At 36.6% G+C, this 27,076-nt stretch overlaps 1 protein-coding gene across 7 annotated transcripts in view; it reads left to right on the plus strand.

Annotated features, from left to right (window-relative positions):
- LOC126754812 (UNC93-like protein) overlaps positions 1-27,076 on the plus strand; it is a 33,558-nt gene that overhangs the window by 1,172 nt on the left and 5,310 nt on the right. For 2 of the 7 annotated variants that reach the window (XM_050466967.1, XM_050466969.1), the window contains exons 2-3: positions 24,434-24,923; positions 25,831-26,357. In XM_050466967.1, the coding sequence (XP_050322924.1) occupies positions 25,909-26,357 (449 nt within the window). In that variant the 5' untranslated portion in view covers positions 24,434-24,923; positions 25,831-25,908. Of the gene's footprint in view, positions 1-23,381; positions 23,520-24,433; positions 24,924-25,830; positions 26,358-27,076 lie in introns of those variants that run through there. The other 5 variants (XM_050466966.1, XM_050466970.1, XM_050466968.1 and 2 more) reach the window with 4 other exon arrangements.

Genomic DNA, 27,076 nt, shown 5'->3' on the forward strand with positions numbered 1-27,076 from the left:
CAGGTTCTTATAAATATATATACAAGCTTGATGAAAATTATAAAAAAGTTTCTCCTTGTACGAAATATAATATGCAAAAGGAAGGAATTTCGACTCCGACGTACAGTCCTTAGTGAAGCCATATAAATAGGACTCCTGTAATTTAAACTTATAAGTCAGCAAAGCGCCTTTTGAGCCATAAAAACTTGCGCAGGCGTTTAATTTCTATTCCCAATAGTTCGGTGGGATATCTGAAATTTTGAGCTCCCAAATGCAAAAGGTGCAAGCTATTTGAAAAACGTCTCTGTGATGTTAGTTTTTGCCTTTTGAGGTTATTTCCACTTGCAGACAGAAAAACAAAATTTTTCGTGATTTTTTTTATTAAATAAAAACATTTAATAAATAAGTAAAAATAATGCATATTGGCAGAATTTAATGAACTTTTAGTACTCTAGAAAAATTTTGGATGCTCTTGATCCTGTAGCCGTGCTGCTAGTATCTCCGCGAAAAGGTGTCTGGCGGCGAAGAAGATTTTTCTGCTTAAATTCTCTAATTAAAAAAAGAAGTTTTTATTCTAATAGATGAATGCATGTAAAGATCCGCGGAATAGTCAAAATTTTTCTGATTTGGAAAATGGCTGCTTCCCAAAAAGCTGTAATTTTTGGAACAAAATACAATATTTTTCAAAAATCTTATTCCGCATATCGCTCATTACCCGACAAATATTAGATATGTATATGTATAAGCTCGTGTAAGAATTCTATGTCGATTGATTCAGCCGCAACGGAAAAGTTTTCCTTGCCGGCTATGAAAACAGCATTTCGGGAAAACGCGTTAAAAGTTTTGGAAACCTATTGCACCATGTTAAAAAATTCTTAAGAATGCGCTCATACGAAATATGACACTATTTGCTGGATCAACTTCCAATATTCTGAGAATATTTTCAAATATGATATATAAGCAAAAAAATGCGATCTTAGAAATTCACAGGTGAAACTAATTATTTAAGGATCACACTTAGTGTGACAGTCTAAAACAAAAGTAAGACATGTTTCAAGAAAAACAGTGAAATTTTTGGAAAAAAAAAATAAATTTGAAAATTTTTTTTAATATATTTTTACATGTTTCAAGAATAAACAATGAAATTTTTGAAAAAAAAGATTAATTTTGAAAACTTTTTGTAATATATTTTTACATGTTTCAAGAATAAACATTGAAAATTAAAAAAAAAACAATTAATTTTGAAAATTTTTTTGAATATATTTTTACACTTTTCAATAATCAACAGTGAAATTAACAAAAAAAAATTAAATATTTTTTGTCAGTGACTCCGACTGTTTAAACTAGAAAATATTCTCCGTGTAATGACCTACGATCAGAAAAAATCAAAAATTGACAAAATAATATTTTAGCCCAAATTTTGATCGTTTTTGTCTGTCGAAATTGAAGTCATGAATTAGATCAAAAAATTGATAGATCATGGTACGTAGATTTATGGACAAACAAAAGTTTTTTTCATGAACGGATCATTTGTTTTCGAGTAATCACTGCAGAAAATTCGAAAAATGCTATTTTGAGAAAAACGCGTTAAAAAAGTGATGGTGCTGATTGAACTGACCAGCTATATTTGAAATGGCTGTAACTTTGAACTATTAGAGATATTGATTTAAAATTTTTGTATGTTATTTTTAAAAGTATAAACTTCCGAATTAATAAGAAATATACTAAACTGTATAATTATTAAGAAAAATCACACTAGCTGTGCCTCTTAAAGCAGTTCATATTAAAAGCTTCTCGGAATTGCTCTCAAAATATTTAATTTGTATGTTAATTAGTTTAAAAACTCAATTAAACATATTTTTAAAAAATGCGATAAATTCTGTACGCAAAAGGTTAACATTTTTGTTAATCACATCACTTTTACAATGCTTCATATAAAGCGGAAGCAGCAGCTTAAACCAAAATTCAAAATTCAACCGCCCAGCTAGAAGTAAAATGCTATCTTAATCGGCGCAACACCTCATTAATGCATTTAAACTAACGCGCACCTTTAGCACACCCAACGCCCAACAGCCAACCGGCCAACAGCTGTGCTGCATTCCAAGCAACACAAAAAACAAATGCGAGCTCATAACATATGCGGCCGAGTTAAACTTCAGCTTTTTCACGCTGTCATTCAGCAATTGATTGCTAATTGTCGGCGGGCCGAAAGGCGGAACTGCACTCCTTGTCACGTTAGCACGCGGCGCGCATACAAATCGCCGGCAACTGAGCCAGTTCTGCTAAATTGTTGCTGTTTACACTATTTAATTCACTTTTTTAACGCCAACTCTAGCTTTGCACTAATCACAGCTGTTCAGCGCTGTGTGCGATTTGAATTTATTACTGTGCTTAGTGTGCTGTTATAATGTAATAAAACAACAAGTGTAAACATGAGTACTCATATGCATGTGTGTGGTGTTGAAAAGTGCATTCATTAAATATGAGCGCCCGTATTACTCATACGCCTACGCGCACCCAGTGCCCAGTGCCGAGTGTGGCTAACAGGTGTCCGCTTCGCGCTCATTAGCATAACACGACAGCGGGGCGATGTGTGTGCATAGACATTGTATCATTACATAGTTGTGTGTGCTTGATATTCATAGCAGCTTAATTAAGTGCAGGCAAATATTGAATTGACAAAATGCTTGAAAATATGCTAATGAGATTGCTCGCGATTTTTTTTATTCTCTCTACTATTCGGCAAGCGTAAAGATTATTAAAATTACAACTTAACTGCTAATCAGCTGCGACACTAATGATGATGTATTTATCACTTAATTACTTATATATAATTTGATTACATGATTTAATGGCGGCGCTTATGTAATTGCGTTGCGCTGACTGTGTTTATGTTGTGGTTATGTAACTGCGAGTTATTGCAATTACAATTTTTTCAACTTTTCAATTGAAAGTTTGTGAGGAATGCTTGTACTAAACGCGCCGCATTGCGTTTACTAGTTGTCTTGTCTAATGAGCTGCTAATTGATGCAAATGCATGCGAATCGGATGCTGTGTTTGCAGCGCTTAGCCGCTCAGCCCGTTAAAGCATATCATTTCGTGCGTTTTATTTATACATTGTTAACAATCCGCGCTAGCGCTAAACAAATATCACTGAACTCTAAATGCATGTCTCACATACTTTGTGAGAATGAAAATATGCATTTGCTGCATTAAGTGTGGGCAATGATAGGTTTGCGCATAGTTCGTGACTAACTGACAGCTGGCGTGATAGATATCAGCGGAGGCTTTGCATAGTTGCCTTTCACATTTAAATGTTGCACAGTGATTTATTAACTGTTTGACGCCATAAAATTTGCATAATTTGCTAAATCAAATCGAAATGATTAATTTCGCTATTGTAAGTCAAATTAAAGGGGGTTACGAACCGGAACATATTCGAAATTGTATGAATATAGCCATAAACAATTAAAATTGTGTCAGATATTTATGCGAGTTTCCAATCTAAGCAATTTGTGGCTTGTGTTGGAAGATATGCAAAACAAGAAAAGCTGTAATATCCTTCACAAATACATTAGTACATTCCATACAAGAACGTGATTTAGACCAATCAGGTTGTATGGTAGCTATATGTTATAGTGCTCCGATCTAAACAATTTCTTTAGAGATTCAACCATTCTCTCAGATAGTAACCCATACCAAATTTCAAAGAGATATTTTGTCAAATGATACAGTTTTTCATACAAGCACTTCGTTCCGAACGTTCAGTTTGTATGGTAGCTATATGCTATAGTGATCAGATCTGAACGATTTTTTCGGGGATTATAACATTGCTTCAGAAAATAATCCAAGCCAAAGATATCTCGTCAAATAAAGAAGCTTTACATATAAGGCTTGATTCCCATTATTCGGTTTGATTGACAGCTTTATACTAAAGTAGGCCGATATCGACGATTCCGACAAATGAGGAATTCTTTAGAGAGAAAAGGACTTGTGTAAAATTACATATCGATATCTCTAACACCGAGGGACTAGTTCGCAAATGTACGGCCAGACGGACGGCTGGAGGAACAAGCAAGGCTGAATCGGCTCTGCTCATATTTTGATAACAGAAATCTATTAGTGGATCACCAGAGGGTCGGTGCTGTTAAAATAGGCTTCTGTTTGAATACGGACGATAACTGGCATCAAAACCAGGTCCTACGTACACCACCACTAAATACCAAGTATTAACCAATACTAGAACCAAAAAGTATTGAGAGAGTAATATTACCGTGCTGTGTTACTACAGTTTGGGTTTTTTCACACGTGAGCATAATTGTTGCAGCGACAAAGGTGACTTGTTGCACGGCGCTTAAATGCTCTGTCAACAATGCCATAAATTCTAAGGACTTTCATACCACTAAGCCCCGCACACACACACAAACACATACTCACACATAAGTGAGTGCATAAAACATCAATTTCAACAATTTTTCGACTCACTGGCGTTGATTGGTTCGTTGAAAGCATTTTTGGTAGCATACACACCCATACATATAAACATATGTGTGTGGGAAAACATTTATTTGCGGATTTGAGTCCCATTCAGGTTAGTTGGCGTGACTGTTTACACATACACACACACATTTAGCTTACATTTGCATACGACTTATGAATATGACCGACACCGGCACACATATGCATGTGTATATATACAAATATGTATATCGGTGTATTTTTAAGCCTCTTCAATGACACAATATATGCACACTTCAACTACACACTTGTTTATATTCACAACTGTACACACACATACATACATACGCACATATTAGAAACATACATATTGCACATGAATATTGCATGCTTTCGATTTGCTCGGCGCTGCGAACCGTAAAATGGAAAAGTGTGTTAACAAGCGCATGGAATAGAATATTGTGGCGCAACTATTGATTTATTTTTGCCAATTTTTCCGGTTGATCGACGATTTTGCATATAGAGGGTGCTCCAACCTTTTTGAGAGTAAAAACAAAGCCTTTTGTACAATATTGGGCAGTCGAAAAAGTATTTTCGTATTTAGTCAATAGATGTCGTTGCAGTCGTATATCTCCAGTGCTATCAATCACATACCATATAGTGTTGGAAAGGTGAGATTTTAAGCTCCATTTAACCAAAAAATAAATAAATTAAATTCGAGAAGTTGAAAAAAAGTTACAGCTGTTCAAAAATGAGTGAAATAATGAAGAAATTCGCTATATTTTGAAATTTGTGTGTAAAAAGGGAAGAATGCTACGCTAGACACCAATGAAATTTGCAAAGTTTACGGAGTCGATGTTGCATCAGTTCGTATAGCACAACAATGGTTCGCTCGCTTTCGTTCTGGAAATTTCGATGCGAAAGATGTACCTCGCTCTGGTCGACATATCGTTGAAAAAGTCGATGAAATTATGGAAAAGATTGACCAGAACCACCACTTAAGCAGCCATGACATCGCTAAGGAACTTAGCATTCATCATCAAACGGGTTTGAATCATTTAAAGAAGGCTAAAAAAAGAAGCTCGATGTTTGGGTACAACACGAATTGTCTGTGAAAAATTTAATGAACCCAATTAACATCTGCGATTCTTTGCTGAAGCGAAATGTAATCGAACCATTTCTGAAGCGAATGGTATCAGGAGATGAAAATTGGATCAAATACGGAGACAACAATGTGCGAAAAAGATCATGGTCCAAGCGTGGTGAAGCACAACAAATGGTCGCAAAGCCAGGATTGACGCCTCGAAAGGTTATGCTGAGTGTTTGGTGGGATTGGAAAGGAATCATCCACTATGAGCTACTCCAGGCTGGTCGAACGATGGATTCTTCACTGTCAAAAACTGATACGAAGCAATCGAAGAAACGACCAGAAACTGATCAAGAGAACTGTAAAAATTACTTGTCGCAGTTTTTCGCCGAGAAACCAGAAAACTTTTACACTGATGGAATAGTGTCTCTAGCGGAAAAATGGCAAAAAGTGGTCTACCAAAATGGTAAATATTTGGTTCATTAAAGTACATTATAAACATAAAAAAATTAAATTTGATTAGAAATACGAAAAGACTTTTTCGACTACCTACTTCGGAAGTTTTCGTTAAATTTGTTATTATGTGTATAATTTATTTAGCCTTTTTTTTTGTTTTTTGTAGATTAGCATTGACTTCGGCTTGAACAATTACCTGGAATTTGCCAATGCTCCTAGAATTTCATAGTCAAATCTGCTGGTCTGTGTGGCCACTTCTCCTACATATGAAACGCCTTGTCTAACCAACCCAAACGGCTAGTAAGTGTCAAGTAGTGATTGCCACCTCTTCCGGCGCAACCTTTGTCGCACCCTGTACATTGCTTATTTACATAACGCATGTGTGTTTGTTTGCAGTGTAAATCTCTCTGCAACAAACTCCCAACAAACAAACAAACAACAATTTTGTCTGCTTTTTCGCACCGCTATGAATTCAATTTGGCATAGCATGTATAGTATGTCGCCATATTTTATGTGCGCTTAAGGATATGCCAATGTGTATAGAATTTACAACAGTCACGCGAATTAACAGGAAAATTTATTTTGGCTTTCCAACATGCTTCATATATAAATTCCATTGAATGTTTTAAGCATTTACGCTTGCAGTTTGTTGTTTTTAATTCCGCGTTTGATCCATCCAACGCTTGCCATTTGAGGGATTTCGTTTTTTCTGCCGCGGAGCCAATGAAATTCTAAACGCAAATAATGCATATGCGCCGTCGAAGTCAGTCAAATAAAAATAATTTCCTGGCATTGAGTGGGGATTTAATACCGTAATCCAACTGGAAACTGTAAATCTATTTACGCGAATGAATTTACCTTTCGAAAATAAAATGTATTTGAATATTTGCCGTATTAAACGTTTACATCAGCGCAGCAAAATGCGGAAATATCAAATAAAAATGCTCAAAAAATTATCCAAATGTGGCTTAAATGTTCAAAAAATAATTACTAGCAAATAGAGAAGAAAAATCGTTTGAGCTAAAAACACACAGTTATTTGGTTGCACATCAAATTTGCATGCCACAAAGTAAATATGTATGAATTTTACTAAAGTAATATGCTTTTGTACCCGCACACACACCTACACATCACACATTCCGTACGTGCTGCAGACGTGCGGTGCAAAGGAAACCAATTGAGCTGGAATTTGCATACAAGAGGGCGCATCAGGTGGTGTTGCATGGATAGCGTCATGTATTGAGATGCAGATAAGGTTGCACTCAGCACATATGCTCTTATGGGCGTGCCAGTAGAAGAAAAATTTCACATTCTAGGTGCAGCGTCTCGCTTTAGTCTTAAGCATGTAGATTACAAGTGTAAAGTTTTTAGACTTTCTTAGTTAATTTCCTCCATTTTATGCATTTTACCTTTTATACATAGACGAAAGTCAACTAAGATTCTGTTCAGCGTACATTGTGCTCACTATTAGCTCTACCGAGCTTGGGTTCAATGCTGATTATAATCATGCTATGATCAGACTTTTCTGTTCTCTCTACAATATATCATTTATTAGCCCAACTAGCTGCTGTGAGAGAACCCTGCGTCATGAGTAGAAGCTACTTAACCCTTTAAAAATTTAAAGTTAATTCGCTAGCTTCGTCTGCATCCATGCAGCCGTTAACAATATTGTACTTCACTCCTCCGTGTCACTCCTCCAAGTTCATATCAACCAGCTTTTGCTTATGACAAGAAAATGCGTCTGCATATTTCTCCGAGTGCATTCTTATGTTGCTCACTTACTTATATGCTTCTTTTTTGTCATGTGCCGTTATATTATGAATGATGCGATTCGTCTTTCATTCATGAACTTTGGCCGTATCGATTTAAATGATGGGTGCAAGAGGTCTGCATCTGCTACAGTTTATTATTTTGTGATTTGTCATTTTTCGTCAATCCCTCTTTGACAAAGCTCTTCTTATGTTATATACAGGAAGAGACGTGTGTACATACATATGTGTACTCGGCACTTGGTTGTCTGTGTTACTATTTTGCATGTCATATGGTGGACGGATTCAAATATCTTACTTATATACACCAAAATGCCTCCCAAGTCAAATGGGCGTAGAAGCCGCACGCACTCGGTTGGGTTGTTGGTTTACCAAGGGTTCGATGCTTCTCGGTTGGGTTGTTGGTTGACAAAGGCTTCGCTGTTCCTGGTGCACATGAAATAGTGAAAGAAGGCTGAAAATATGTGGGCGTTGATGACTTGCTTAACTTAAAGATGGGGAAAACAAACATTTTAGGTTTATGGAGGGGGTCACTGACCGAAACTAATTGCAATGGAGATGAAAATATTAAACAAAACATTCCAAATTTTTCTTATTATAATACTTTAGAGTCCGATAATTAATCAAATAACTTAATTGCAAGTTTTATGCATAATTTATACACAATATGAACTTTAATTCTTTAGCAATTTAGCTTCACTGCTAGCGAAGTTTGTTCACAACAATAACAAAGTGTCAAGAAACTCAAGTCTTTCGCACTTTTGAGTGTCGCTCGATCACTAATTTGCGTTCTAAGTACTCAGCTTCTTAAGTATAGTGAGCAAGAGACGTAATAATATTAACTTGGATTTAGAAAATAGATGGAGACATTATTTAAAAAAATATATTATTATTAAAAAATTAAAAAAAAAAAAAATCTTTACATAATATATAAAAATTACGTATCACGTTGTCTGTCTGCGATGGACCCCCAAACTACTGAACCGATTTGAGGAAAATTTAGCACATTGATTCCAGTTTAAAGCAACTTAGAAGATAGGATAGTAAAAACAATTCATAAACAAAAAATATAGTGAAAGCTATGAAATGGACGCCCTATTAAGCGGACGTCTCAATTAACCATACACATTGGCCGGTCCCACAATTTGTTGATGTTTATTAAGTACAATCAAGGTGTGTGAGGATATCCTATTATTTGGATAGAAATACTGGTAGCCAGACGTTTAGAAATTCGTTATTCGTTCCTCAAACGTTTTCGGCTTTATTCGTAAATAAAATTTTCACTCTGTTATTAGCTTATTATATGGATAATAGTATAAAATATATACCACAGCAACGCGTGGCCGGATCCACTAGTAATGTATGTATGTAGATACATGGCGCTACTAGAATTAAATCCACTCGATTTTTAGTTTGCCCAAACCTTCAAAAACCGAAGACGGTGAACCCAGTGTATGCTCAAAAGAAGTTGTTACTAAAGAACACATCAAAAAATTCCTCAAAATAATTTTGGATGTCCGTAAAGTGAAGCTTTGCTTGTGAAGTCATAAACTGAACGTGCCCATCATATCATTTCCCAATATTTGAGTATGCGAAAGCTTTGCGAAAGGTAGGTGCTGCGCGAGCTCACTTTTGGCCAAAAAAGTGTTTGGCTGGTAAGGTAATGGCGTCCATATTTTGAGATGTGCATGGATTACTTTTTATTGACTAATTTGAAAAAGAAAGGAATATCAGCAACGACTATTACAACGTCTGCATTTGAAGAAAATTAAGTGCTGCTTCAACAAAACAATGCACTGTATTCAGATTGCTTCCGCATCTACCGTATTCCGCAGACCTGTGCTCGAACTACTATTTCCAGTTCTAAGATCTCAACGGAATGCTCACTGGGAAAACATTTTCATCGAATGAAGAGCTGATGTCCGAAACTGAGGCCTCCTTTGAAGCAATGAACAATCGCGCTACAAAAATGGTATAGAAAAGTTGTAGGATCGCTGTAATCAGTGTGTCACCCTTGATGAGATTAGGTTGAGTAAAAAAAAGCAAATTTTGTCAAAAAGTCTGTTTGGTATGGAGAACTAGTTTATAGCACATATTCATGTTAACATTATTTTGAAAGTAAATTCTGTTGCGTGTGAGCCGAATGCTCTTAACTGTTAATTTTCTCAGGCAACGCTCTCTTTAAATAACATTTTTGGACAGCGTGTGTTGGTCGCGAACAAATTAGGGATATTTTTACAGCGCTCGCAAGATAGTATATGTGTACGCGCTCTCTCTCTCTCTCTCGAAGAGTATTAAATTTGTATGACCAAAATAAGCATAAACAGGACTTTAACAGCAGTTTTGTTAGTTTAGCTAAACAATGCAAATACGAGTTGCTGCTGTTACTAAGAATATATTAATTTTGTACTAAAGGCATGGGAATTTTTGGTTGTGTTCAGCTTAAGCGATTTAATGGACAAAACTGTTTAAAAGTCTTTATATATTATTTTAAGTAAAGCTTTGTACTACAATACAATGGCACATCGCCTATAAGTGTGCTACAAAGCTAGACATATTTATTTAAAAAAAAAATACAATGTACGATAAAGCAGCCACAGCTTATAGCCAAGAGTGTATGCCACAGTAAATATTGTCTCAATAAAGATTTGTTTAAAACTGACAACTTTTACTCAAACTATTTTAAATCGTTAACTTGAGCAGGCGAAACCATTTTCTTCTCCATAAGCGCTTTGTTGTCTTGTCATGGAAATATATCCATATTATTTCAATTGAAGTTTTCAATCACGTTATTCTCACTTGTTTACCTCGCTTTCATTCTTTCATGCCTCCGCTCTTCTTGCTTTATTTGCTTTGCTACGCAAACCAACGCCGAGGGCATCATAAAAAATATCATAAAAGCGTGTCTCCATTTGTTTGCATCAATTTCCACGATTTTCGCTACTTTTTATAGTTGCTCCATAACGGAATGACGTGAAAAACTGCGACTGATTGCGATGTGGTGTCGTTAAGGTAATGAAGACTTTTGATTTCTGCAATCCTTGCGCGACGCGATTATATTTGTTGAGGGCGGGAGGAGGCAGGTGTAGGTGTAAGTGTGTATGTATGTAGGAGCGCTTTTAGCCGGGTGTGGGTAATTTATCAGTTGATTTCCTTATAAGCTTAAGAGCTTTATAATGTAAGTGCAGCTGATATCGTGTTGACTTTGTACGTTTGGGAGTACCGTTGGTTTTCAAGTGTTTGTGAACACTGACGTGTGTCGTTGTAGGTCAGTATTGGCTATTAATATTAGTATTTTTAAACTAATTGACTATAAAAGCCAAAAGGTAAAGATTATTTTATCGTAGCAAAGAGATTTCCATTCCTTTTGTCCGCCGTTTATCCGTCCTTCCGTCCGTCTGTCAGTATATTCACAAACTTGTCTCTGAGTTTTTGAGATATCGATCTGAAATTTTGCTCAAGTCCTACTCGTCCTAAGTGGCTGCTCATTTGTCAAACCCGACCATATCGGACCACTATAGCATATAGCTGCCATACACTCTGAACGATCGGAATCAGATGCTTGTATGGAAAAGTTTTTCATTTGACGAGATATCTTCATGAAATTCGGCATAAGTTTTGCGTAAGGCCATTACGCAATATCCGAAGAAATTGTTCAGATCGGATAACTATAGTATATTCCTGCCATATAAACTGACTGAACAAAATCGATTTCTCGAATAGAAACTTTTTTATTTGTGAAGGGTATTCCAGCTTCGGGGCAACTAAAGTTAACTTTTTTTTTGTTATCACATAATTTCAGTTAGAATAACTGCTCTATTTTCAGTGTGGACATTTTCACACACATACATACAGCTATATGTGAACACCCCTCTTGATTACCTGCTTCGAAAACTAGTTTCATCAACGCTTTTGCTCGCAAACGCCAGCAAAACTTCAAATTATCTCAAAATGTGTGAAGCTGCTTGATTACTAATTTTTATGGCCACATAAAACCTGGTTGACATAACTCCCTGCATCGCACCCCACACTCATACGAGGATAACTTTTATAGAGCACGCTATTCAGCAAGAAATTAGAGCAAGTTCAGCGTTGAATGCAGAGTGAAAGGCAACCGAAACGCTTTCTTGTGTGTGTGTCTGTACGTGGTTATATGAGTATGGCTAAGTACATGTAAATATGTGAATTTAAAATCTTGTCTCTTATGGCAAGCCAATCTGTAGCATCCATAAAAATGTCGCTCACAACGCGACGCGCTGATATAGTCAATCAGCGCTGATCAAATGAGCGTAAAGCGACGCAAAGTGATGCTAATGCAGATGCTGAATTGGATAAATACATGGAATAAGTTTGCGAAAGAAGGAAGCAAAGATTGAATTGCGCACACACACTTATAACATTTACAAATATATATACATACATATATAGATATATATATATATGTTTGTATACGTGAGCTGGAGTGTTTGCAGCTCACGCTTGCTGGTGGTTTAATGGTTTCATATGCCGAGGCGTTGATGCAAGTGAAGCGTAACAAATTCAGCGCTGTAAAAGACCCGGCATCACATATTACCAAATATAAGCAAATGCGTTTGTTTGGCTAAGCCACACGTAGCTGAAGTGTTTATACACGGAAATAAAGCACATACACGCGCATGATAGTGGCGCTTGAGTGCAACTGTGAGCGCAGCAGGGAGACCAGCACAACAGCAAGCGTTGCGTAAGTTTGGCAGGTGAAATGTGGCGTGTGATGGGATGTGATATGTTGCAGAGTCCTCAGCTGGCTGAGCCACATGTTCAAAATCACCGAGACAATAGGTGATTGTGAGCAAATTGTATCTATAATCTGATAAAAGCAGACATTTTCCACCTTTCCCACTACAGCATAACGCATTTCGCTGAAAAGTCAAAAATGACACGGCGTATGAGTAACATGTGAGCGCGCTGCCACAACTTTGACCGCCTTCCACCCACGACACACGCGCGTTTCAAGGAAATTCGTTTTGAATAAATTTCCGTGAAGCTCACGCACACACGCATACGCACACAGTGGCGTATACTGTTATTTGCCATGTGTGTGTATGTTGCGGTTTGTTTCTTTACGTCGAGCTGCTTGTAATACATGGCGCTTCATTGTTCGATATTAACATTTCTGGAAACATTTTGTGAAACACACATATAACAGTATAATTGTTGTATATTTCTGTATACCGTTATTTACGGTTCAGCTCAACTTTGCGCTGTGGAAAATGAAAACTACACCCAAGGCGCTTCCATCCGTTACAGCGGCTCAAAAATTAAACAAAAAGTGAAAGCCACGCCATATTAGTGTGCTGCGTGAGGGTGAGCGGGCTTGAGTGGGCCCTTCAGCACACAGTTTTCATTTATGTTTTAGTTTCACTCGTTTTTTTCCTGCATCCGCTGCAAGCATCTGCTAAATGCAGCTGAGCGCTGCTAAGCAAATGCAAAGTTGTGTGCGTGGTTTGTACTCAACTTTTTTTTCCAGCTGTGAAACTGCGTTAAAAGTTCGCTGTACCAACTTTTTTTTCAATTTGTGCTGTGCTTTATTTTTGCGCACATTTAATATAATATTTCCATAACTTTCGCTGGTTTTTAGCAAAATGAACCACTCACTTCGTTTGCCATTTGGTCACAGTGATTCCGATGCACATTTTTGGCTACTTTTTAAAGCTTTTCTTTTAATTTTTTTGTATTCTGCAGCAGCAGATTACTGCCATGCAATTTTCGTGCATAATTTTTACTTCTTGACAATATTTTACATTCAAATTATATGATACCTCATTTAACTTTCGTGAATCGAAATTGTCGCGCCCAAACAACATCACAATAATAACAGTTAAACACTTATCGCACTGAAATTCTTGCGCCACAACTTTCTTCCCGCGCTAAATAATTCAGCGACCTTCGATTTAGCTTTATCAAAAAACTATTTTTATGCACTTTTGCTCAGCACCATTATTTTAAAGTATTTCTGCTGCTTTATGACATGTAAATATTGGCTTTGTGTATGTACGTACTTGCCTTGCCCTGCAATATTCGCAAATTTTTCATTTTGGCTGCAAACTTTGCCGAAGTAAAACCCAACATTAAATTAAAATGGAATATTACTTTAAACTTTGTTTGTTCTTTATTGCCGTCTCTGTATAAATTCGCCAGCAAATCCTCTCTGCCTTTCCGCTTTCTGCGCTGTTCGCATAGTTGCTTGACTCTTGCTGACATTTCTGGCCATTTTCTTTTACCGTCCTAAAGCTGCTTTAAATTGTTCATAACATTTTAAGTAGTGTTCGCTTTGTCCATAAAAAGTTATGGCTTATTTTGTTTTTAATTTAGTGAAAGTAAAAATGATAAAAGAAAATTAACTGAAGTTTTAAAGTTATTGTTACTGTGCAGTCTTAATATATTATATTAGTATTGTTATGTACATTTAATTTAGATTATATATAGTATGTCAGGTCAAGTTTACGTTACGTTTTGTTCTTTTATGTAGTTTTTAATATTTTTACACATATATTTTAAAGTGCGATGGTTTGACTTTGAAGTGATTTGTCTCCTATACTATTGGTAGTCGAAAAAGGCTTTTCGTATTTCTAATCAAACTTCAACTTATTTTTTTTTATTTTTATACTAATAAATAAACATACGAATATGTACGATTTTAGTCGACCACTTTTTGCCAATTTTCCGGTAGAGACATTATTCCATCAGTGTAAATCAAAATTTCGAAATTTCCAGAACGGAATGAGCGAACCATTGTTGTGCTACACGAACAGATACAGCATCGTCACCGTAAACTTCACAAATTTCATTGGTGGCTCGCGTGGCTTTCTTCCCTCTTTTATACAAAAATTTAAAACTAAAGCGAATTTCATCATTGTTTTCATTAATTTTTGAACAATTGTAACCTTTTTTTTCATCTTTCCCGAATTTCATTTTTTGTGCACTTTTGGCCTCTATCATGATATGTAGTCTTTTATTCATTGAATATGCCAAATTTTGTATAACTTCAAGTGATATAAGTATATGATACCTCCTGAAGAGCAGCCTTAACCTCATTTCTATTATTAACTTTGCGCTGTCATTATTTTGTCACTATATAAGCCCATAAGTGTTTAATGGAATTGAGATCTGAACTCTGAAGGAGATGTTTCAGTAGTACAAGAATAATTCCTTAACCAACAAAGCTGAATGCAGAATGTTCGTTAAACTGATAAAGCGGTAGCCACCATTCAAATTGAATTTAGCTGCTGAGGGAGCCAAATTATTACTTAATATTGCCTAGTAGTCAAGCCTTTACATAATTCCTTCGATAAAACAAGATTGCAGAGGCCATTTGTTTCCATTACATCGCTTTTGCCTCCATTATACCATACCTCACACAATGCAGCCTTCTTCATGTAGACAGTCTTATTACATTTTTTGTACTCTGTAGCGCTTAATCCTCCTTTGAGGATAGAAATTGACAACCATAAAAGAAATCTAGTCTCATTGAAAAACATTTCAGAATCGCAAAATTCATTATTAGGATATAAGCACTCTTTCAAATATCGGCGATAATTGCGGCTTGCTTCATGGTGTATACGCTTAAAAATCGGCTGAAAGCAAGCAGTTTTGATTAGATTTCGGGTAGAGTTCTGTAATGTCAGCTTTCTCGAACTTCTTGGCGTTAACGACAGCGGATATTTTAGGTTGTTTCTTAATACTCCAAGCAGCTTTACATTAGGCCCATTTTGTGCAATTTTTTAGGGGGTTTTACTAGCATCAAGCGCTCTAACTCCAACAGTCATTTTGAATTTATCAGTAATGTACCAAACAATAGAGTGTGTTTTTTCAGAAAATATTGCCTATTTCACGAGTATTTTTGGTTTTTTGCCAATATTTGACTGACCTGAGCCTGTAGATCTTGAGATGTTTATTTATTCACTATTTGTTCTTTAAAAAGAAATTTTTCGTTTATTTCATTGATGAAAAAATTATTTACTTTTAAAAATGTACCTTTTTTTTATAAAAAATTTGAAAAAGGGCTTACGGTGATTCCAAAACACAAGCCTACGGGCGGTATAAAGCCTTCAAAGACAGTCAGGAGATCGTTGAAAACATGACTACTTCTGGACGAACTTCGACCGCTTCAACTGATGGAAATATTTAAAATGTGAAGGATATGGTGTTTGACAACATCAGGCAAGTGTTCGACTAATGGCTGGAGAGATTGACATCTCGCGCAAGTCCGTTTGAATGATTTTGGCGGATACTTTGGGTATGAAACGCCTTCTTGCTCGACTCGTCCCGATACGATAAAGCTAATTTTTTTTTTCAAAAGGAGTCTTGTCGTTGGAAAGCTGAGGAAAAATCGTAAAAAATAGGCCAGCTAGTTACTTTTATAATGAAATAATTTTCTTCGTATACACAAATGTTTAAAGGATTTTTTTTCAAGCGTTGAAATTTTGAAAGTTCCTAACACACATATGTTACATATTCAGTCAAAAGGAAAAAATGAATGTCCAATATTTTGCAACAAACAACACAAAACCATGTTTTGTGCGAAAAAAAAAATTTTGAATACAACTTTTGGACGGAATGACCCAGATATTCAAGATCAACGTGACGAGCTGAGTAGTCTTTGTACTAAATATGCGAACTAGTAGTCAGTTTTTGAGATATCGATCTGAAATTTTGCACATGATTGGACCACTAGATAATATAGCGTCATACAAACTTTCAGAATCCAGTTCTTGTGTGGAAACCTTTTTTATTTGTGAAGGGTAAATGCACGGGCAAACCGGATTTAAGGGTTTTACCTGTTTTCTGATAGAAATAGCAAATAAATTCAAGCCTCACAAACAGAATGTGCATTTAAATATATGAAAATGCAGTTAGTATTAAATGTCTCCATAATCTACAAAATAACTAAAAATATTAAAGTTGCAAACTTTAAATTTCAATTTAACCAAATGAAAAATATTTTTTGAATATTGCTATTTTTTGTTTCAATATTTATTATCTATCACAGTTTAAACCCTGCTATTTTTTATGTATATATGTATGTATGTATGTATACAAAAAAATATATTTAAATTTCCCGACTCGTGTCCACTGCCATATTCAATTTTCGCTAAGAGATTTGTCTGTGCTGGGTTTTATCAGCATTTAACCTTTTTTAGTGGAATTTGTGCGAAAAATGTGATTAAATCGTTTCATAAATTTTGCATGCGTGTGTGTGTGAGCTCTGCATAGTACTCCACCACTCGCTGCAACAAAAGTGTGTGTGTATGTGTGGCTGTAATAAAAAATATTGCATGGTTATTGGCATGCAAATGTGCTTGTATGCACATATATACCGTTACAATCTATGACTAAGTAGCCAGACAATGGCATTAACGGTATATTACTCATGCGGCAAAGCAGTCATATGTGTTTCTGGGCGTGTGTGTGTGTACTGTTTGCAGCTACGCGCACATTTTAGAACTTTCCACTCACATTGCTGGCCGCTAAAATGCTTTACTAAGCGCATTACAGCCACCAGCACAATGGCGCTCAATTTTGCACGTTTCATACGCGCGGTTGTTTAAATTTTGTTTACAGTTATTTTCGCTCGCATTTTTTATTTGACGGCGTTTTTTGCCTCATGACTTGTAGGCCATTGAGTCGATTAGTGTAGCGAGCCGAAATTAAATGGCTGATTGGGTATATAAATACGAGCGTGCGCCATTCACTTCGCGCCGCAGTGTCGCTTACGACATGACATTTTAATAGCTCTACTGGCCGCGTGTCGAAAAACAAACTCATACACACATACCTAAACATATATATGTACATACATTTGTTTACAAATACTCAAAGGGTTGCGTGCAGCATATTCGTTATAGTTGCTGTTGCTGTATGCTCGTTTATTTATTATGTGCCTGCGAATTGCCAAATTTTGTGATAACAAGCAAAAAGTGAGTTTTATGGCACAAAAACGCAAATCATTTCAGAGTTTGACGATGCGTTGCTAAAGCTTTTATTAATTGCATTCGCACACACATGCAAATAGGGAAGGTCGGTGTGAAATTTTTCAAGTTTAGATAGTTCCAGGCCACTATAATTAAGGTGGAATTAATTGTTGATTTTCGAGTTGTTTAGACAAATATATTTACTTTTCTATTTAAGGCTTAAGCATTGCTACAAAATAAAGTTTATAAATTTTTATAAATTTTTGTAATAAACCTAACCTCAAGGCTTTGAGTGGAACAGTGTACTAATAAGTTGATAAAAATAGGGGCTTTCAACGGGGATTCCTAAGTGTTGTTTGAGCCATTTTCATCTATATTTTTTTTGAAAATGTTCTGTAATGTTTACAATTTCATCATGGAGAGATATACGCAAGAATAACCTTTACAAATTATTCAATTGCAACTTTTCGTGCGCTTTTGCCATTTTATGGTCGTAATAATCGTCCATATGTGCTCACTACACTTCGAATTGTGTAAAATTTCGAGCGTCCGTTTCATTTACAAAATCTTCAAATTGTAATATGATAAAAAACCGTTCTAAGTAATGAAAATATTGCTGCCGTTCAGGCAAGTAGTGCTGAAGACCGCATTTTATCGATTCCAGGCCGTTCTCAAGTATTGCGACTGCCTCAAACCACAACCTTGAGAAAGGATTTAGGCTTGCATCCATATAAAATTGTTCTAACTGAAGTACTGCCTACATTGGACCACCGCAGACGTCCTGAATTTATTGATTTGGCTTAGAACAACTTGAAAACGATAACGATTCTTTTAAGAAAATCAACTTCTCCGATGAGCCTCATCTTTTATCTTATTCTTTTATCTGAGTGGTGCGGTAAATAAACAAAACCGCCGATTCATTACATTCATCTAAATTGACAGTTTGGTGTGATTTTTGCTCTTCTTTCGAAACGAAGCTGATGGCACCGCTACTGTCAATGGAGAGCGGTATAGATCGTTTGTAACCAACTTTTTATGGTCGCAATTGGAAGAACTTGATCTTGATAACATTAGGTTCCAACAAAATGAGGTTTTGTTCCACACATCACGTTCAACAACAGAACTGCGGCAAGAAAAGTTTCAAGATTCGATTACTTCATGAAGTTGTGACAATGCATGACCTCTAAAAGTTGTGATTGAACACCTTTAACATTAACTAAAACACTTCAATTTCTTTAACAATTAATTTTATTTTAATTTTATTTTTTTATATACATATTTTTTTGTTTTGAAAAGAAACCATATCAATATTATTGGAAAACCCTGTACATATACATACTCCTATGTATACAGAAATGTATTCCAATTGCACTTGGTGACTGAATTCACATAAATTTAACGATCTAAACCCATTTTTCTACAACGAAAACCCTAAAAATAATTTTCAGAAAATCCAAAACCGCCAACAAAATCTATTTTCATTTCGAATGTAATTTTTTTTTAAATCTCTAACCTCGAAAAGCCAACTATAATAGCTTTGGCGTCAACGAAATATTCCACGAATGCATGCACTCACATGCCAAATATGCAAAACACAGTCACACCGTCAGCTGATTGGCACACCGAACGCAAAATGGCAACTACGCCCACACAAATTAGGTTCACTGATTGAAATTAGGCTCAGAGGCCACGAAAATGACCGCAGCCACAACCACAAATGAATGATCCGCATGTCACCACTTAGCTGATGTCCCACCAGACCGGCGTTTGTAGGGCAACGCGCGGTTCGCACTGCGGCGGACAGACACGTATTTGGCTTAAAATTAACCAAAATGTGCAAAATTGTCGCAACACAAGCCGATGAGTCGCCGCGTGTGTGGCAAGCAATTATATGCAGCGCTATGTCGCGGGAGTGGTATACATATTTATAATGCAGTGTGATGCAGAGTCATGTGCGCTAGTAACTAATATGCCTAGTAAACGAATGCTGCTGTGCGGCAAATTTGCATGAAAACAGTCGAATTTTGTTTGTGAGTTCACTGCATGATTGTGCTATTGATTGATTGATGCCAGTTTGTAAACATGTATTTTCTGAAAAAAAAAAAAAATAATTTTCTAAATTATTATATATTTTTATATTGATATGAATACATTTGCAAATCTGTAAACACACACTTGCGTGGCATAATCAGCCGATTAAATAGGTGATTTATCACTGTTAATGATTTATGGACCGCATGTGGCATGTGAGCCACGCTGTCACGCTGGAAATAATATCACTATGGCTCATAGTATGAACTGGAATTGAATTTAACTTAAAACTCATCGCTTTAAATGAAATGCATGCATTATATTATCACTAAATAAATTACTTTAAATATGTGGCAAAGAGATCATAAATAAAACAGTTCACTGACAACAGCTGCTGCAACTGAAAATCTCCATAATAGCAGCTTGAAGGCGGTATATTAAGCGAGATAGTCAATTATTTATATTGCTTGCGAAATCTAACTAAATTACATCAAACGTTGCGATTAGACAAATTTATAGTTCTGCGCCGCATTGTTTACAAATTGCACTGCTTGAGCGGCAGACACAAAAGCATAATAATAAAATGAGCCAACAACAAATTTAGGTGGCAACGTTGTAATGTATTGCTGGCCATAAAATGAAAGGTCACCGCTAGACATGCAGAGTATTGAGGCGTGTAATAACTTAACGGCCTCAGTGACGGCGACGGCGCCAGCGTCTGCGACGGCTGTGACCAATAAACCCGAAATGTGTCACTCATACGCCCGGTGCGACGCGTCACGAATCACATGCAACGGCAAGCAGGCGCTACAAGGCAGCTTAAAATTTGCAACTTTAAAGAAAGTTGCAGCACAAACTTGATGGCAATCTGTTGTAACGGTACAGCTGGCAGTTCACGCCAGCACGCGCAGTCACGTCTCTATGTTGGCAACAACGCACGACTGTTGCGACAACTATGTGTCAAAGTTAGTGGCACAACAGATTCAATGCCGACGCTTGTGTCAAAGCGAGGAATAATATTCGAATGCGGTGGAGCGAACGAAAGCTGATTACGCACGTATAGAGAATGAACTTTTGGTGCGCCTGTAGAAAGGAAACATATCACACACTAATTACAAAAGAGGCATAACTCGAAAAATCGCAAAAGCACAGGAGAAGCAAAAAAATCAGTCAAATTTTTTGTTGTGGTATTAGATGTAAATAAGATATTGATGGCAATGAAATTTCTTAGTTAGGTGGAAGGGCACAATAGACCCTAGGTCGTGGTGCAATTCTCATTTATTTATCTTAGTTAGGTAAATGAATTGATTTTTGGAAAAAATGGATCTTAAAAATTTTCGAGTTTGGTGGTTTGCGTGGCATTCTTCCCTTTTTTATACAAAAATTTTTAAATATAACAAATTTCTTCATTATTTTCATTAATTTTTGAGCAGCTGTAACTTTTTTTCAACTTCCCCGAATTTAATATTTTTTTTTGGTTGAATGAAGCTTAAAATTCCACCTTTCCAACACTATATGATATGACACAATGTGTTTGGTAGCACTGGAGATATACGACTCCAACGACATCTATTGACAAAATACAAAAAGACTTTTTCGACTACACAATATTTACCAACTTGTTGCTCACCTCACTTTAAATTACTTTAAATTAATACTGCCTTTTGAATATTGAAGCTTTTAGTTTACTCCCATACTAATTTTTTATTTCTTTCCTACAAAGTTGTACGCTTTCCGCGTCCTTCTTACGCTCTAAGACCTCAAAACCCAACTTACCGCAGACTTACTATGCAGACTATTGGATTGGAGGGATTTGTGTGCAGCTGTCTTCATACGAGTGTATAACTATACACACTAAAGATAACACTAAAGTTAACTTATAAGAAAAACGAAGCAACTCTTCCCTGCTGCTAACTAAATCACTCGCCCCGCTCTAACTCGATGACAACGCCAAGCCATAAAACAATTTACCGAGTGTCATTTGCTTAAGCACAGTTAATTTTCGCGCGCCTGCAACTTTTTTGCCAACAAATCGCTGGCAGACTTTGCGGTCATTAGCATGATAATTTCGAGAAGCTAATTGTTGCATATGCTATTATTCCCGCATTTCTTGTCGCCGCTCGACAACTAAACGAACACATTAACTCTCGCGCCAACTGCCTTACTCGCACTCATGGCACGTACTTTCTTGGCTCAATATTTAGCCACAAAATGACTGATCTAAAGTTAATTACTATTTGGCCTGCATGTGTGCGATTTGTTTGTGAGGCGAACAACAGTGCGTATGAGTGCCCGCGTATGGTGCTGCATACTCGTGGCCAGTGTAAGGCTGTGTGTGTGCGTCAACGCAACATATCAGTTTCAACTTGGTAAATTTATGATAATGGGTAAACATTTGTATGCATTTGAGCATTTGCATGCATGTGTGTGTGTGTGTGTGTGTGTGTGTGTGTTGGCTTACTAATTTGTTAAATTTTTCCATTATGCGCAGACAAACTTTTTGCTCGCAATTTCTTGTTTTCTTGAGTTGCTTGTTTGGCCTGCAGCTGCTGCCAAACACACATACAGATACACATTATATACGTTTTATGTTTGTATGTCAGCAGCTTTGATTGATTGCGCTGAGACATTGATGCCCCCATTCTGGTTGACTCCACGCTCCGCAAATCAGCCGCGTTGCATGCGTATGTGGTAGCGATATCTGCGCTGATTTGTGGTAAATAAGTGAGTTCGCAACTCTGCTCATAAATCAGCAGAAATACTTTTGGAATTATAGCCTCGCCACTGAGCCAAATTTTGTGCTTAAATAGCTTGTGATCATGCCTAAATTGATTTCCATTTTCATTTTTGGTTAAAAATTGCAAAAAACTGAAAGCAAAGAGGTGAAAACTTGCCACCTGTTTATCTAAAACATATATACATATATATTTATGACAAATTAACGCTTTAAATGACAAACTTCTCGAGTTTTGTAGCCATTAGCGCCTAGCAGTAGGCTATATTTTTTCGTTTAGCAACACTATCAGCTTTTATGTAGTTTTGAGATATTTTCTAGCATACATAGCTGTGCAAAAACAAAAGAAAACATGCCACTTAAACAACAAAACCACCAAAATTTGTTCATTTCTGCACTTGATTGCTCATCATAATGGCCATTTAGTCATGAGCTACAGCAATGCTTGACAATCATAGTTACATATGTATGATATCTTATATGCTATATAATTGTTAATTAATTAATTAATTTATGGATTTAATTTATACTTCTTTTGTATTCGGTGCGTAAGCTGTCATGAACAGGCACTCATTTTATTGTGGCATATCAAACTGAGTTGAGTGGAGGTCTGCAAGAGACATACGCCAAACAATAGACACTAGTTGCACGTCATGTAACAATGGCCAATCAGCAGCTTTATTGAAGCTATTTTATATCAAAAATGTTGTAATTTTTTCCGATTGATAGAGAATAAAATATTTTTTAGTAAATAAATAAATATTAAATCTGTAAATATTTTTTATTTTATTTATATTTTTTTTTTGAATATTGTTTTATTTATTTATAAAAAATATAATTCTGTATAAAGCACTGAACATTTTTTAAAAATATATATTTTTTAATTTAATTTTTTTTCATCTATTGGTAGTCGAAAAAGTCTTTTCGTATTTTGTCAATAGATGTCGTTGCAATCGTATATCTCCAGTGCTACCAATCACATTGTGTGATACCATATAGTGTTGGAACGCTGAGACGTTAAACTTCATTCTACCAAAACAAAAATCGTAATTCGGGTAAGTCGAAAAAAAATTACAGCTGTTCAAAAATAAGTGGAAATAATGAAGAAATTCGCTATATTTTGAAACTTTTGTACATAGAAGGGAAGAGCCGCACAAGCCACCAACGAGGTTTGTGAAGTTTACCACAGGAATTGTCTGTGAAAAATTTAATGAACCGAATTAACATCTGCGATTCTTTGCTGAAACGAAATGAAATCGAACCATTTGTGAAGAAAATTGGATCAAATAGTCCAAGAGTGGTGAAGCTCAACAAATAGTCACAAAGCCACGATTGACGCTTCGAAAAGTTATGTTGAGTGTTTTGTGGGACTGGAAAGGAATCATTTACTATGAGCTGCTCCAGCCTAGTCGAACGATTGCTTTTACATTTTACTGTCAACAACTGATGAGATTGGAGCAAGAAATCGAAAAAATGGCCAGAACTGATCAACAGAAAGGGCTTCGTTTTCCATAAGGACAGCGCTAGACCACTCACATCTTTTGGCTGGGAAGTTTTGATGCATCCACCATATAGTTCTGACCTTACACCATCTGACTACCGTTTGTTTCGGTCTAAGCCAAATCCCCTTAATGGAGTAAAGTTGGCTTCAAGAGAAGCCTGTGAAAATTACTCGCCGGGAAACCACAAAAGCTTTACACTGGTGGAATAATGTCTCCAGTGGAAAAAAGTGGTCGACCAAATGGTGTATATTTGTTTCATTAAATTTCATTATAAATATAAAAAAAAACAGTTGAAGTTTGATTAAAAATACGAAAAGACTTTTCCGACTTCCCAATATTTTCATATTACTTTTTTTTAATATTTATTTATTTTTTTTTTGCAAAAATATATAATTCTCGATGAATTACTTTAAATTTTTCCAGAAAATATTTTTTTATGTAATTTTTTTTAACCTATGTATTTTTAGCCAGGCTAATGATTAATCACCAAAACCAATAAGTGACACGTGGACCACTTCAATTAATGCTAGAAAACTAACATAGCAATCAACAGCAAAATAAGTGCTTAATAACTATAAAATAGGGGAGCAAATAGGTCACGAAGCTGCTGAACTTGGCAACAGATTTTAAAAAACCCAAAAAAAAAATATTTTCGGTTGCAATTTATAACGTCAATAGACCGCCGGTTCGCTTGTGTGCGCACATAAACACACATGTAAATGGCAGATAACGCCAAGGCGCCTAAAAGCAGACTACCCGTACGGCAAATTCAATTACCTATACATTGATGTGTTTATTGACTGATTTGTTAACACCACAAACAACGTTAAATACCGCAAGCGAACTGCCGCTACAACACAAAAGCAACAGCAACAGCCGCAAGCAAACGCATACACACATGCACACGCATAGCCAATTACCGCACGCCGTAACAGCAATCATCGGGAATCAAATCGAGTAAGTGAGCGTGAGTGTGCTTCTAAACGAGTACGCTCAACTAAGCATGCGTGTGTGTGTGTGTGTGAAGCATGTGGTTTTCACATACAAACAAATTAACTCAGAATTTCGTCTTATTTACTTAGAGCTTTTGCTTATATAATTACATACCGAGCATGTGGGGCGCGGAGCCGTTTGAATGTGCGTTGCTCTCGCCGCCCCTCGCCTTGCTGCTTCACCCTGCTATTCTATATCGAGGCAAACGATCTGCCGTTCACACGTACTCGACCTTAGTTTGGTTCGCATGTGTTGGCTTTTAATGCTTCAAAGGCAGGGGTCTGTGCGTGTTTGATTGTAGAAGTAGGTGTTGTACCTTGCCACACTTCGTGCGGTTTGATTCTGAACTTTCAATGAATTGGAAAGCCAAGCAACCACAAAAGCGCACAGATTGCCTGCACTTTGTTTTTAATTTCGTTTAATTGTAAGTGTTCATTGCAAATCAAGGTTCTTAGGGCCAACACACTTAAGCGAACTTGGAACATGATTGGAATGGAATTTCTTCACTGAAATGCTCTCCTGGCACTTTATGAAATCTCAGCGCTTTGCAGCGCCGGCCAGCAAATTTTGGTTTGAATTTAAAGTCCAAGGGAGTTTCACTCTTCTTTGAATCAGTTAAACTAAATATTCACGCCACAGCCATTAATGCGGAGAAGCATATTGGATATGGCCGCGGGACTCTCAATTTCTCAGAGTAAATTTATTTTACAACATCACTCATCTGTTTCTGCTGCTCATCAAGATAATTGTAATTTATTGAAGGCTGCTAAGCAGCAACTTCTGCGACTTTATATTTCTGCTTGCCATTAAAAGTGCCGCATTAATTTTTTGCTCGTTTTTCTGTTTCTTTCTTTTCATCCACTCCATCCAGCAGCCACAACAGTAATTATCCAACCGCACGGGCAATTTGACTTCTTCGAGCGTCACGTCGTTGGACATTAATCCCAGAATGGCTGACAATGAAAACCGCAATCACAGGCACAGTTACAATGTCACCGAACAGCACAGCGATGATGAATCGTCCAATAATCATAACAGCAGTCCCAACAACAATACAACAGACACCATAATAATCGCACTGCATAATGGGCTGAGTAACGGTAATGGCATTGGGAATTCGAATGTCGATATAAATGGCAGCGCTGTGACCGGCAACGGCAACGGCAGCAGTGCGGCCAAATTGTCAGCGCGCACTTACGAGCCACGCGAGCGGCATATCATCACGAAGAACGTCATTGTTATTGGTCTAGCGTTTATGATACAGTTCACAGCGTTCCACGGCACTTCGAATCTGCAGAGCTCGGTGAATTCGGACAAGGCGCTGGGCACCACGACGCTCGCCGTCATTTATGGCTCGCTGATTTTATCCAATATCTTTCTACCCATGACAGTTATAAGGTGAGTGCGACCCCCATAAATGTGTGTGTGTATGTGTCAAAGGCAGCACAGAGTTGTACAGTTATTCTATGCTGAATTGAAGTCATACATTTTTGACTTGAGTGTGCGGCCAAGCGAAGGCGCTACAGGCTGGGCCAAAAAATCAAAATTTTTTTCTGCGTGCTCTGAAAAATGTATTGCCAGACACCTCTAAGAAAGCATCTCCAAGTATACGTTCTTATTTTAACTCATGCTTAAAGAGGCTTCTAAGAAAAGTGTCTACCAATAAACTTTCAGAGTACTTATTCATTTCACAAATTACTTGGAAATTCATTCTATGAAGTGTCTACTAACCGATTTTTCAAGGAACCAAGCGAAAAAAATGCATTCGTCTTTTGACCCACCCAATGGTATATACATATATGTGATTCTCAAATTACAAGGAGAGCCTATCGAAGAAGTGTCTACTAACCAATTTTTCAGAGTACTAAAGAAAGATTCGGCTTTTGACCCACCCTAATGCATTTATTTGTATTTCTCAAATTACAAGAAGAGCCTATCTGAGAAGTGTCTACCAATAAATTTTTCAGAATACGAAATGAAAAAAAGTGTTTTTGACCCACCCTAATGCATATATATACATAAGTATTTCTCAAATTACTTGGACAGCCTTTCGTGTCTACTAACCAATTTTTCAGAGTACTAAGCGAAAATAAGACATTCGTTTTTTTGACCCATCC

The sequence above is a fragment of the Bactrocera neohumeralis genome, chromosome 4 (genome assembly GCF_024586455.1).
Source record: "Bactrocera neohumeralis isolate Rockhampton chromosome 4, APGP_CSIRO_Bneo_wtdbg2-racon-allhic-juicebox.fasta_v2, whole genome shotgun sequence".
Lineage (NCBI taxonomy): Eukaryota > Metazoa > Arthropoda > Insecta > Diptera > Tephritidae > Bactrocera > Bactrocera neohumeralis.